Raw genomic sequence first — 12,421 nt, forward strand, 5'->3', positions numbered from 1 at the left:
TGCTCCCCCCCAACCCGGTCTTCTCTCTCCACCCCTGCTTTATATATCTCGGTTCAGTTTCTGTCATGAACAGGGTGTGTAGTGAACTGGTCTACATTTTCCATATGTCAGTCTGAAAGAATACAACAGCAATGATCATGGGTACCTCTACATCAGAGTTAGTTCAAGTGTCAGGCGATGAAAGTGCTCTGTTGCAAACCCTCACAACCCCAAGAACTATGTTGTTGTTAACCACTGACACAGTGGCTCATTGATGAAAGCTGGGTTGGGCAAGAACTTTTCAACTTGGTTTACAGTACCCATGAACCTCTGGAGCTTAGTCACATTCCCAGAAACTAGAAACTCATCTGTGGATCAACTAAAGCTGGGTGCATCCCTGATGAGTTGAAGGAACTCGACAGGCGGTTTCAGTAGTTCCCATTGTTGATGGGTGTATCTCCTGCTTCCTGTAGGTGCTGCAGTACAGCTCACACTCTTGTATCGAGTAGAGTTTGAATGGATTTAAGGATCAGGATGTCGCCCACGTGATATTTGATTCCCTCCAATCCTTCCAGGATTCTTAACTTTGTTTGCTGGAGGATTTCTGTTGCTGATTGAATGCCAAAGGGTTATTTGTTGAAACAAAAGCTTCCAAATGTCTAAAGGATTTTGAGCTCCTTTGGACTCTTTGCTGAGGGGACGTTACCAAAACAAACATTTACAATGTGTAGCTTTGTGAAGTTTGAACTCTTGCTAAGCTCTTGACCACAGGCAAAACAGAATGAACTTCATGTTCAACTGCAGTGCTTTCCCTTGCCATGCCTTGGATCTTTGCACGCTGTTTGTCACTTGTTTTAAGACGTAGTATGCACCAAATCTTCAATTTGTGTCAGTAAAGTTCTTTTTTCTCCTTCTGCCTGTCCTTCTGTGATAAAATAGGTGAAGTTATTACTTCAACACTCTTCAATAATTTGGGCTTTCTCCTGTCTACTCAGGGATTGAACAATTAATGAAACATGCCTCAGTTGCCGTACCTGGAGATCGAGTTTTGCTTGATCTGACCCCGTTTGTTGATGTTGATGACCTTACTTTGGAAGGTGTAGAAGTCAGATATTTTGGGTGATCTTTTCCCTCTTGATTATCTTGGCACCTAATGTCAGACTGGAATTTGTCACAAACGCTTCCAATTCTGCCTGTGTCCTCTTATGCACATATAGTTATTTTGCTGTTGCCTTTATGCCAGCGTTTAGTTTTGAATTTTGTCGCAACTGAGAATCTGAACTCACTTCAGCGTTAATAAAGGTGGAAAACATTTCTCATAATCTACTATTGATGGAGCTTTCCATCTCATTGACACAATGACATTTCTTAATTTTTCTAACATGACTAACCTCAGGAAGATTCTGCTTTTTGTTTCGGCTTCTCATGACTTACCAGTCCAGCGTGTTGGAGATCAAGCTCCACTCTTCCCAGATTTACTGTATCGCAAAAATTTGATTAACCACCAAATTGCTCACTTTTAACTATCTAGTTCTAAAAGAATATGCATATCATGTTTTTATATTAACAAGGAAATACTTATTTATTTTAATCAAGCTGTTTTAACCAATGACGAAACACAGACTGATTCAGTTGGTAAGTACTGCTGTTAAACTACTTTCCTTAAATTCCCAGACACTTACAAACAGACACACACACAGCAACAAGACAAGGCAGAAATACAATGGATGAGGAAGGGAAGAAAAGTCAGTGAAACACAGTTCTGACACCAGTCTGGATCACAGACATCAATGAGTTCTTTCTTTCCAGCTCCATTCAATTATTTCAGACTATTTGCTGATAACACAATGTTGTAGTTACGCCAGTTCTTAACCTTTAACTCACAAGTTCAAGATTCACCCTTTTAGTACCTCTGAAGATGTTTTTCCTCATTTCCTTTCAACAGGGAATTTACAGAAAGGAGGGATTACGGAGGAAAGATGAGGAAGTATGGCTAGGTACTCTTCCACTTTTTTTTCTTTCAATTTTTCTTTTTCAACCTCTTACTTTTCCACACAGAAATTGGGCATGGGGAGGGGGTGCGGGGGAGACAGGGAGGGAGAGGGGGAGAGAGAGAGAGATGGATGCTTTCTCCTTGCAGATTCTATATTACTGCCTCATTGTTTATACCTGGGCCAAAGCCATCTGCCCAGGAACCAATCAAATGTTTGTTGCTACAGTGAGCCCTCCTGAGCCTACAACAATTGGTGTGGTCTAAAAAGCCAATCAAAAGATTGTCTCTGGGCAAACTGGCGCTGAGCACACAGATGGTGCTGATTTGTCTGGAATTCTCCCTCGCTGTTCTAACGACACCATTGTAGATACAACTCAATGTGCTCCAGGAACTTGTTTGTAAAACTATAAACAACTTCTTTCACAGTTGCCTTGGTTTAAAGGAGTATCTTTTCACATTTTTAGTCCACAGTCCGAAATAAAAGTGGTCTTTGTAAGTTCCACCATGAACTGAAGGAGCCCAGCAAAATCTTCTATCAGCTTCTCCTCACCTTATCTTGTTTAACCTCTTGCATATCTCAAATGAGATGGAGGTCAATTTCATCAGAAGTGAAATTTCTTGGTTGTGAGGTATATGTACATTTTCTCATATTTGGTATCCCCTTTGTTGGAGAATATCTTGAATGTTAACTGTCTTGCTCCTTCATAATGTTTTGTCAACCAAGACTTGAAACTGACAATACCCCGACATTAGCTTCAGGGCCTAAATTTAAAATTGAGAGATTCTGATTAACATAAAATGTTTGCATGCCAAAATGTTTTGTTTGGATCACTGATCCCTGCCTAGAATGTGTTGTGCTTCATCACCTTTTCTGAAAGTGGCCTGCTTTCTTTAAAGTGTCCATTTTAAAAAGCTAGGCACTGCATATCTGTAAAGTTTCATTTTCCAGCAGCATTAGCAAGGACATGTAGTGTCTAATACATGTCCCACTTGCTGCATTGGTTTATCTGGTTCTTTTTGATATTTAAGAAATGAACAGATCCCATTGATCTCCTAGACCAAATTTTATCTTAGGTTGAATCTGTTTTCTTTGAGACCTCATTCACCAAGTGAATAGTTTTCTCTAGAGTTATGTCTTCTTGACTGTAAGAAACCCTGAAAAAGGTGTGTCAGTCAAGCCTAACAAATTGGATTTCATATGAATTCTGGCATAAAGTTTCCATAGTCATATGTATCCACTGTCCCATTGAGATAATTAATCTTCTATGGCTTCAATGGATACTATACTGTTTTTGAATCTTGCTCTCTTGAGAATTACATTTGTTCGGACACCAAAATAATTGCCAAAAGCTTTCAACACATCTTTGAATTTGTTTCATTTAGTTCCTGTTGATCAATAACATCATCTGCTGTACTTTCAATTGTGTACAATAGTATATTTGCTTGCTCATCTGCTGTCTTGCTGTCCCATTTGGAAGCTGTTCTATTTCTTACCAATTGCATTCTCCAGAAAGTCCATTGGGCCCATCTCTGAAATTACATTTCCCTGTCGATGCTGTTTCTGATACCATCTCTTTTGCGTGTAAATAGTTATTTTATCTCCTTTCAAAAGCTTTTATTCTGCGGAATTGTGGTACTCCCATTGCTGTACTGAGGAGCTCTCCTCGACCTTCACGGCTGGAATGAATGTTGTCCTGTAGTTTGGAGCCTTGCTAAGGCTATTGCTACGTTCTCCTTGCTTCCCACAAAAAGAAAATTCTCTCTTAGGCCAAAAGCAGGTATTTACCTGTTTTAAGTAACTTTGTCAGCAATTTCACTGTTTCTCTGCTCCTGAAATGGATGTGTTTCTTGGGGCTTGCCTTAACTTAATTTTCCCAGCCCTATCTCATGGTATCCACACTCTTGGAGGTAATACCCAATCAGCCTGACTACCTCACTGTTTTACCCTATTGCTCAAAGACGTTTTGGTTTTGACTTCGACAATCTTCGATGTCTGTTTGGTTCACCTGCTCAACTCACACGCAGGATTGCATCACAGAGCACCAACTCTCGATGTAGCCTAGGAGCTTGAAGTTTCTTTTGCTTTTGTGTGACACCTTTTGTGTCTGAAATGCTTTCTGTGTCATTCGCTGTGGCAGTCTTCTATATTTTGCAGAGTTTGCTACCATCAGCATTCAGCAGTATCTTTTTCACCTGAAATCTTCAGGGTTACCTCCGTGTGTTTGTTTCTTAAATGTTAATTCCTCTTCGTTGGTGCTATTTTGGAACAGTGCTGGCCACCAATGCTCACTAAACCATGGTAGTGCCCATGGAGTAAGCACACAGCTGCTCACCATGTTGTGTGGGAGGTGTTTCAAACCCAGTTAGGTGGCTTGTGGATGATGGTGTAGAACTGACGAGTAAATCATCCATGTCGACTGTTCACAGACAAAATCAAAATGCTTCGTATTTGCCGTTTGAGCCTCTACCACTCTTTCCAGGACAAAGTCTGACTGAAATGGCAGTCTTATTGTCCCTTTCTCAGTAGCAATGCGATTGATTATCAGGAAATCCTCATTCTAACTGACTAATAGGATGCAGGTGCACTGGTCTGTAGTCCTAGTTCCAAGAGCCATTGAAGATTGTCAGCAACTCTTCCCCTCCCCAGTTCAGGTGACACAGAATCATCTGGAGACCAGCCAGCATGCTCAACATGTCAGGGCTCTCACTCTCAGGTCAGAAGTCAGCTGGAAATGGTACTAAGCCACTGACCAGGAGTGTATAATTGAGAGGAGGGCTGGGCTGGAGCGTCCATGTCCGGTCACAGTCCAGTTTTTTTAAACTTAGTTTGCTTGCACAGTCCATTAACGTAGCGGATCAAGAAGGTAAAGTGTTTAAGGAAACGTGTGGGATACTTGCCTGTATTAGCTGAAGCATAGAATTTCAGAGCAGGGTAATTATACTGGAACTGCATAAAATAAGCTAAGGTTACACCACTGTATTGGGTGCACATTTATCAGAGGGATGAGACTGCAATGGGTGCAGGGGAGATCTGCCAGGATGTTGCCCGATACGGAGAGTTTTAGTTATGATGGGAGATTAGATAGACTAGACTTGTTTCCCTTGGAGCACTGGGGGTACAACATGATTGAGATGTATAAATTTATGAGTGGCAGAGACAGAGAAAGAGCTTTGCCCCTTGATGGAGGAATATTTTTAAAGTAAAGAGTTTAGAGGGGACATGAGGACAGATAATCATTCAGAGGCTGTTAGGAATCTAGAACTCTCTGCCTGCACAAAGATTTAAGAAATATTTAGATGTACACTTACAATATCAAGGTGAGTAGGCTCTGGGCCAAGTGCTGGAAAATGGATTAGAATAGTTAGGGTCTGTTTGACTGGTGCACCAAAAGGCCACTTTCCATGCTCTGTGACATCTGAGGTGGTTTCTCTGTAACCGATCACTGCCCAGCTTCTCGCAGAGAAAGAGCTGTAGTTTAGAGTATGCACACGCTGTCTTTGTGAGAAAATCAGCATGGGATAGCAGAGAATAAATGTACTGATGGCCTCTCCTCTTTGCCACTCTGTCTAACAGCAGCATGTACTGACGGCAAACACGCTGTCTTTTTTTTCACCAACTGTGTGAGCCTGTTAGATACTAGCTCTTGAGGCAGGACTCCCACTGACCATTTCTACAAATTTCATTTTTAGCTGTTTCCACCTTCAGATTCTTAAAGAATTGAGCGGGCTGTGACATGTGGGAAAGTGTGGGATTGCGGGAGGGGAGTTGGTCAGAGATTGGAAGATGTTGGGGAATTGGGGATTCCGGTTCTAACTGAGCACAGCCTCAGAAGTGGTGATTAATTTGGAGAGGTTTAACTGAAGGGTGTTATGAAGGGGGAGGTGAGGAAATGCAGACAGGAATGTTCTGGATGACTGCAATCTGTACACACTTACTCTTCAAGTGACTTCTCATTTTAGCTTTGGAAGGAGTGGAAATTGCAAAATAAATGGTTCACATCTGCTTTTGGTCCAGAGTATTGGTAATCACCTCCCCAAAACACCCATCCCTGTCCTACCACCCAACAAAACCCAATCCCCATCCTACACACCTTCCAAAAAAGACCTAATTGACCATCGTACACTCTGCTAAAACCCCATTCACATCCGACACTATCCAACCCACCCACCACCCCTAATTCCCACCCTGCATTCTCATCATGTTGTATGGGACAGCACTATCTAATGTCTTTCCCATCAACAGTCCAGCCAATCCCCAAAAACTCTGATAAGAATTGGGCCTGGATCTATTTCACCATGGTCTCCTGTCTGAACCTCAACCCATCCGAAACTCTGCTGTCCCTATCCCAACTCTCAATGTGTCCCGTTCATCCTCCCTCCTGTGCCGGCCGATCTACATTAGTTCACTGTCAGAAATGCCCTGACTCTGAAATTGCTCTTGTAGTTTCCGCATTGCTCCCCTGCTCTGTAAACCTTGCAAGGCCTCTATACGTCTCCATTTCTGGCTTCCTTTATACACAATTTTCCATTTTCCCACCATTGATGGCTGTGCCTTTTGTTCTCTAAAATCTGTAATTTCCTCTATAAACCTCTTTGCCCCCTGATTTCTCTATCATGCTATCCTCTCACCAATGATGGCTTTGACCTGCCTTTGGTGACCTAACCTCCTGTCTCCGTCTATATGAGTGAAGCAGCTTGGAATTCTTGAGTCAGTTCAAAACACTGTATAGAACACAAACAGTGATTCAAAAGTCATCGGCCTGAAAGTTTCTCTCTCCACTGATGTTGCCTATTCTGTTGAATTTTTCTTGCACTTTTTGCTTTTATTCCTGCATCCATCATATTTTACTTGTGTATGAATGCAAGTAGTTGTTGTTGGAGTCCTTCTACCATTCTGTGTTATTGAGGTACTTGAACCTGAAGAAATCTTGTCCATCAGTATCTCAGTCAATTGCCCATCCTTCATCCATCTGCCTCAGTGCTGGCAGACAGAATAGGTGTCTTGGCAGGGGCATCAGATTCCAGTAAGTGGTAACTGGAGGGTATACATCAGTGCCCAGCCACATGGTAGCTTCCGGCTAGGACAGTCTGCAAATACTTGAGTGTATTACTATCTGAGATGTGATAGTGTAGGCCAACCAAGGGCACAGAGGACAATTGGGATGAGCTAATTGGACATAGACCAGAAATCAAACCTGCTACTCTATGTGCACAGTTAATCTGCTTTAGGTTAGGCCGAAAGAAGCTCGTCATTGCAGTTTTAGGAACTGCTTGTGTTAGCCTTGGTTGGGTACAGCTTTACTGTCTTTACCAGGTTGTGGCAAAGTGATGTCTCTGGTCATTCCTGTCGATGTTTATCCCTTGTAGTGATCGACCTTCTGGAAGCCCTGAACATCACGCGATCTATAAAGGGAGTGAGCAGAAGCAAAGGTTTGGAGCCAGGGTTCCCAGCTTGGAAGTTCCGCAACCGTGTGCCATACCTCACCTTGCCACGGGATTATGCCATCTACTTCCTCACCTCCATGCAAGGCTCCATCGGCTTCCACTTTGTGGCGAAGCAGAGCAGGAACTCCGAGGGGACAGTGATCTCCTTTACCTCGCCCACCATCACCAAGAAGGATGGACAGCCCCTTCTACAGCTTGTGTCCAGCACCAGAAGTAACCAGCTTCGGCTGGATTACCGAACTGTGCATAACATGGAGCCAGCATCCGTCATCTTCCCTGGAGGGACCCCTTTTGGGAACAAGCACTGGGGCAGAGTGGCCTTCAACCTGGAAGCTCAGAAGATAACACTATTCATTGACTGTGAGGAAGACATCATCTTTGAAAAGACCATGGGTGATGATGCCATCAGCCTCATTCTCCCCATCGACTTGGAGATTCACTTCTCTAGTACAGCTGGAGACCACAGCAGCAAGTTCACGGTAATGGCAGCATTAACCCATTCAGCAGGCTACCAGCCTAGAAAGATACAATCCTCTAAAAGGCCAAGGTCTATCCAGTTCACCCACCAGTCCCACAAACCAATGACAGCGGAGATGGTGACTAATCAGTCACCATCAGTTAGCGTGTAACAGACACAAACATGAGATGGTGGAACATGGTGCTTAGCTATTTCTTCCAAATATGTTACAAGTGCCACTCAAATTATTTACAAACTGGATTCCAAAATTTTGAATTAAATCTGTCCAATTAGTTTTCAACTGAATCAGCACTTTCTGTCTTTACTGTTCCTCACCCTCTGTGGTAAACTATCCTCTTGCTGAGATTACAACCATCTTATTCTCTATTCTAGCCCATGATGGTTTATGTAGCTGTGTGCTGGCGCATCCTCTTCTGTGGATCATCTCCAAAGTATTGATAACAGTGGGAGCTTGCATAATTACCCCTCCCTGGCACTTCCCACCTGCCAGTTGTGTGGGCAATCTTCTCACTATGGTACTGAGCTGTACATGTGCCTACAATCAGACACTACAAGAGCATGAAAACATGCATAGACTCATGTACCCTACAGACACACACACACACCACAGACAGGCACATGATGGAAAATGTCATCAATATTCATTCAGGTGGCCAGAACTCAACAATAACTTACTCACACATTCAGTTTAGGTTCAGCCAGATGCACTCAACTCCTGATCTCATTACAGTCTTGGAACAAACATGGACAAAAGAGCTGAATGTAAGAGGGGAATGAGAGTGACTGCCCTTGATAGCAAGGTGGCATTTGACCAAGTGTGGCATCGAAGATTCCAAGCAAAATGAGTCATTAGCACTCACCTGGCACAAAGGAAGATGGTTTTGGATGTTGGAGATCTGTCATTCCAGCCTAGGTCATTACTGAGTACATCAATGGAGATATTTTCCAATCAGTCTGCATGGAGATCTTACTAAAGTAGCAAGTAGGACATTATTCTTGGGCTCCTGGCCCACAGGTAGGGGCAATACCAGGGCTGCAGGCTATGTCCTAGAACCCAATCATCTTCAGCTGCATAATCAATGACCTTCTGTCTATCATAAGCTCAGAAGTGAGGATGTTCACTTCCCTTTACACATTGTCCTCACCGTCAATAACTCCTTAGATAATGAAACAGTAACACCTGGTTAGGGCTGAAAAGTAACATTCATACCAAACCAGTGCCAATGACCATCCCTAGCAGGAGAGAATCTCGCCCTTGCTCCTTTACATTTAGTGGTCTTTATATCCCTGAATCCCCTGCTGTCAATGGGGGTTACCATTGACAAGAACCACTGAGCTGGACCAGCCCTATAAATCTAGTAGTTATAGGAGCAGATCTGAGTCTGAGAATCCGGTAGTGAGTATCTCACCTCCAGACTCTGCCAAACCTGCTCAGCATCTGTAGGACACAGAACAGGATTGTGATGGAATACTCCTCTCTTGTCTGGAGGGGTACAGCTTGAACAACACTCTAGAAACCCGACACCATCTAAGACGATAATAAAATGTGAGGCTGGATGAACACAGCAGGCCAAGCAGCATCTCAGGAGCACAAAAGCTGACGTTTCGGGCCTAGACCCTTCATCAGAGAGGGGGATGGGGGGAGGGAACTGGAATAAATAGGGAAAGAGGGGGAGGCGGACCGAAGATGGAGAGTAAAGAAGATAGGTGGAGAGAGTGTAGGTGGGGAGGTAGGGAGGGGATAGGTCAGTCCAGGGAAGACGGACAGGTCAAGGAGGTGGGATGAGGTTAGTAGGCAAAGCCGAAGAGATTACAAGAGAGTTGCAATGGGAGAGAGATTCCCTGAGGTTGGTCCGGAGGGAGGAGGGTAACTTCTTCAGGTCAGGCATCCCTGGAAGAGGCTTCGCAGTGAGGTTAAAATAGTATCAGAGATAATGGGAACTGCAGATGCTGGAGATTCCAAGATAATAAAATGTGAGGCTGGATGAACACAGCAGGCCAAGCAGCATCTCAGGAGCACAAAAGCTGACGTTTCGGGCCTAGACCCTTCATCAGAGAGGGGGATGGGGGGAGGGAACTGGAATAAATAGGGAGAGAGGGGGAGGCGGACCGAAGATGGAGAGTAAAGAAGATAGGTGGAGAGAGTGTAGGTGGGGAGGTAGGGAGGGGATAGGTCAGTCCAGGGAAGACGGACAGGTCAAGGAGGTAGGATGAGGTTAGAATCTCTCTCCCATTGCAACTCTCTTGTAATCTCTTCGGCCTTGCCTACTAACCTCATCCCACCTCCTTGACCTGTCCGTCTTCCCTGGACTGACCTATCCCCTCCCTACCTCCCCACCTACACTCTCTCCACCTATCTTCTTTACTCTCCATCTTCGGTCCGCCTCCCCCTCTCTCCCTATTTATTCCAGTTCCCTCCCCCCATCCCCCTCTCTGATGAAGGGTCTAGGCCCGAAACGTCAGCTTTTGTGCTCCTGAGATGCTGCTTGGCCTGCTGTGTTCATCCAGCCTCACATTTTATTATCTTGGAATCTCCAGCATCTGCAGTTCCCATTATCTCTGATACTATTTTAACCTCACTGCGAAGCCTCTTCCAGGGATGCCTGACCTGAAGAAGTTACCCTCCTCCCTCCGGACCAACCTCAGGGAATCTCTCTCCCATTGCAACTCTCTTGTAATCTCTTCGGCCTTGCCTACTAACCTCATCCCACCTCCTTGACCTGTCCGTCTTCCCTGGACTGACCTATCCCCTCCCTACCTCCCCACCTACACTCTCTCCACCTATCTTCTTTACTCTCCATCTTCGGTCCGCCTCCCCCTCTCTCCCTATTTATTCCAGTTCCCTCCCCCCATCCCCCTCTCTGATGAAGGGTCTAGGCCCGAAACGTCAGCTTTTGTGCTCCTGAGATGCTGCTTGGCCTGCTGTGTTCATCCAGCCTCACATTTTATTATCTTGGAATCTCCAGCATCTGCAGTTCCCATTATCTCTGATACCATCTAAGACGAAGCAGCCACTTGGTTTGTATCCGATCTAAGACCGACATTTATTCCCTTCACTAATCTCAGCAGCCGCAGTATCTACCATCTACAAGGTGAACTGCAACACTCAGAAAATCTCCTTCAGTAGCAACTTGCAAATCCTCAACTTTTACCATCCAAAAGGACGAGAGAAACACATACATCACCGTCTGAAGGAGCCTTTTCAAACCTCTCGCTATCCTGACTCGGTGCTGTAATGTCTTCCCTTTACTGTTGCTCACAATCATAGAGCTCCCTCCCGAATACCACTCCAGTGAATCTAGATCACAGTGCTTTAAGAAAACACACACACACACACCCTCTCTCTCTCTCTCTCTCTCGCGCGCGCTCTCCTTCTCTCATATCACCCCTACTACTCCCCTGCAGTTGCTGACACTGTCTCTCTCTCTCTCATACTCCCACTCTAATCCTCTCTGCGTCTCCTGAAGGTGCTGACTGTTTCTGCCTGTTTTTCTCTCTCTCTCTTGCCACCACCCGCCACCCCACCTCTCGCCTGAAGGTGCTGACTCTCCCCGTATGGTGCTGCCTGTGTCAGTACAAACGGTTGTAAAGTGTTTGTGTTCCAGAGAGACCCATCTCCGCCTGGTGTTTGCACTGACAGCCTGTGAAGTGATATCCGCAACCTATGGACTGCGAGAGTCCTATCTGTGTACAATCCCGTTTCACAACCTCAAATCTCCATGTGGAATCCTGGCTGCAATCCCCATCAGCAGGAAGGGTGTCATTGAGAACAGGAGTTATCAATTAACTCTCACTGGGACAGTCTTTATCTGTGACCTGTAATGGACAGGACAGTAATGAAATGCCTATGGAAGCAGTTCATGGACACTTTCAGTAGGTATTCAGTAAGGTTCCGCTGTTAGATAAAATTATAACTCATGGAACATAAGACCTGGTTAGGAGATTGATTCAATGGTAGAAAATAGATAGCCGGTATAATAGGTATGCACTGACATTGGAAGGAAGCGACTGATGATATCAGACAAGAACCCAGTAACTACCTTCATGACACATTCATACAATTGAAAGCCATCCATCCATGATTCCTGACAACACTGGTTAGCATGAGGTTTGGGCCATTTCATAAATTTACAGAGAGATGTCAATGCATTAGGTCAGTGAGCAAAACTGTCAAAAGCATTTCAAACAATAAGAGAAAGGTCTTTAGACTTTAGGCTGAAAGATTTTTCTGAATAATTCTCTCATATTGAAAGCCAGAGACAATGCTGGCCGAAAGTGATTAAGAGGTCTGTGTATACAGTTGCTAAAATAACAACAACAAATGGAATGTTGGCAGTTTATAGCTAGAGAAATATGTACGGGAGGAAGTTTTGCAAAACTTTCCAAAACCCTGGTTAGATCACATCTGAAGAACTGTTTATAGTTCCAGGTACCACAGCTCAGGAAGAATATATTGGTCTCAGAACGAATAGAGTGCAGATTCACCAGATTGTTTTCAGGGTACTTAGATTATGAGGACAGTATAC

At 44.3% G+C, this 12,421-nt stretch overlaps 1 protein-coding gene across 2 annotated transcripts in view; it reads left to right on the forward strand.

Moving 5' to 3' along the window:
- Positions 1-12,421, forward strand: part of kcp (kielin cysteine rich BMP regulator) — a 132,099-nt gene that overhangs the window by 8,972 nt on the left and 110,706 nt on the right. Inside the window, exon 2 of one of the 2 annotated variants that reach the window (XM_059654530.1) lies at positions 7,340-7,896. The exons of the other annotated variant lie outside the window; for it this stretch is intronic. Within the exon in view, the coding sequence (XP_059510513.1) occupies positions 7,340-7,896 (557 nt within the window). The remainder of the gene's footprint in view (positions 1-7,339; positions 7,897-12,421) is intronic. 2 annotated transcript variants of the gene reach the window in all.

This window comes from Stegostoma tigrinum, chromosome 25, assembly GCF_030684315.1.
Source record: "Stegostoma tigrinum isolate sSteTig4 chromosome 25, sSteTig4.hap1, whole genome shotgun sequence".
NCBI lineage: Eukaryota > Metazoa > Chordata > Chondrichthyes > Orectolobiformes > Stegostomatidae > Stegostoma > Stegostoma tigrinum.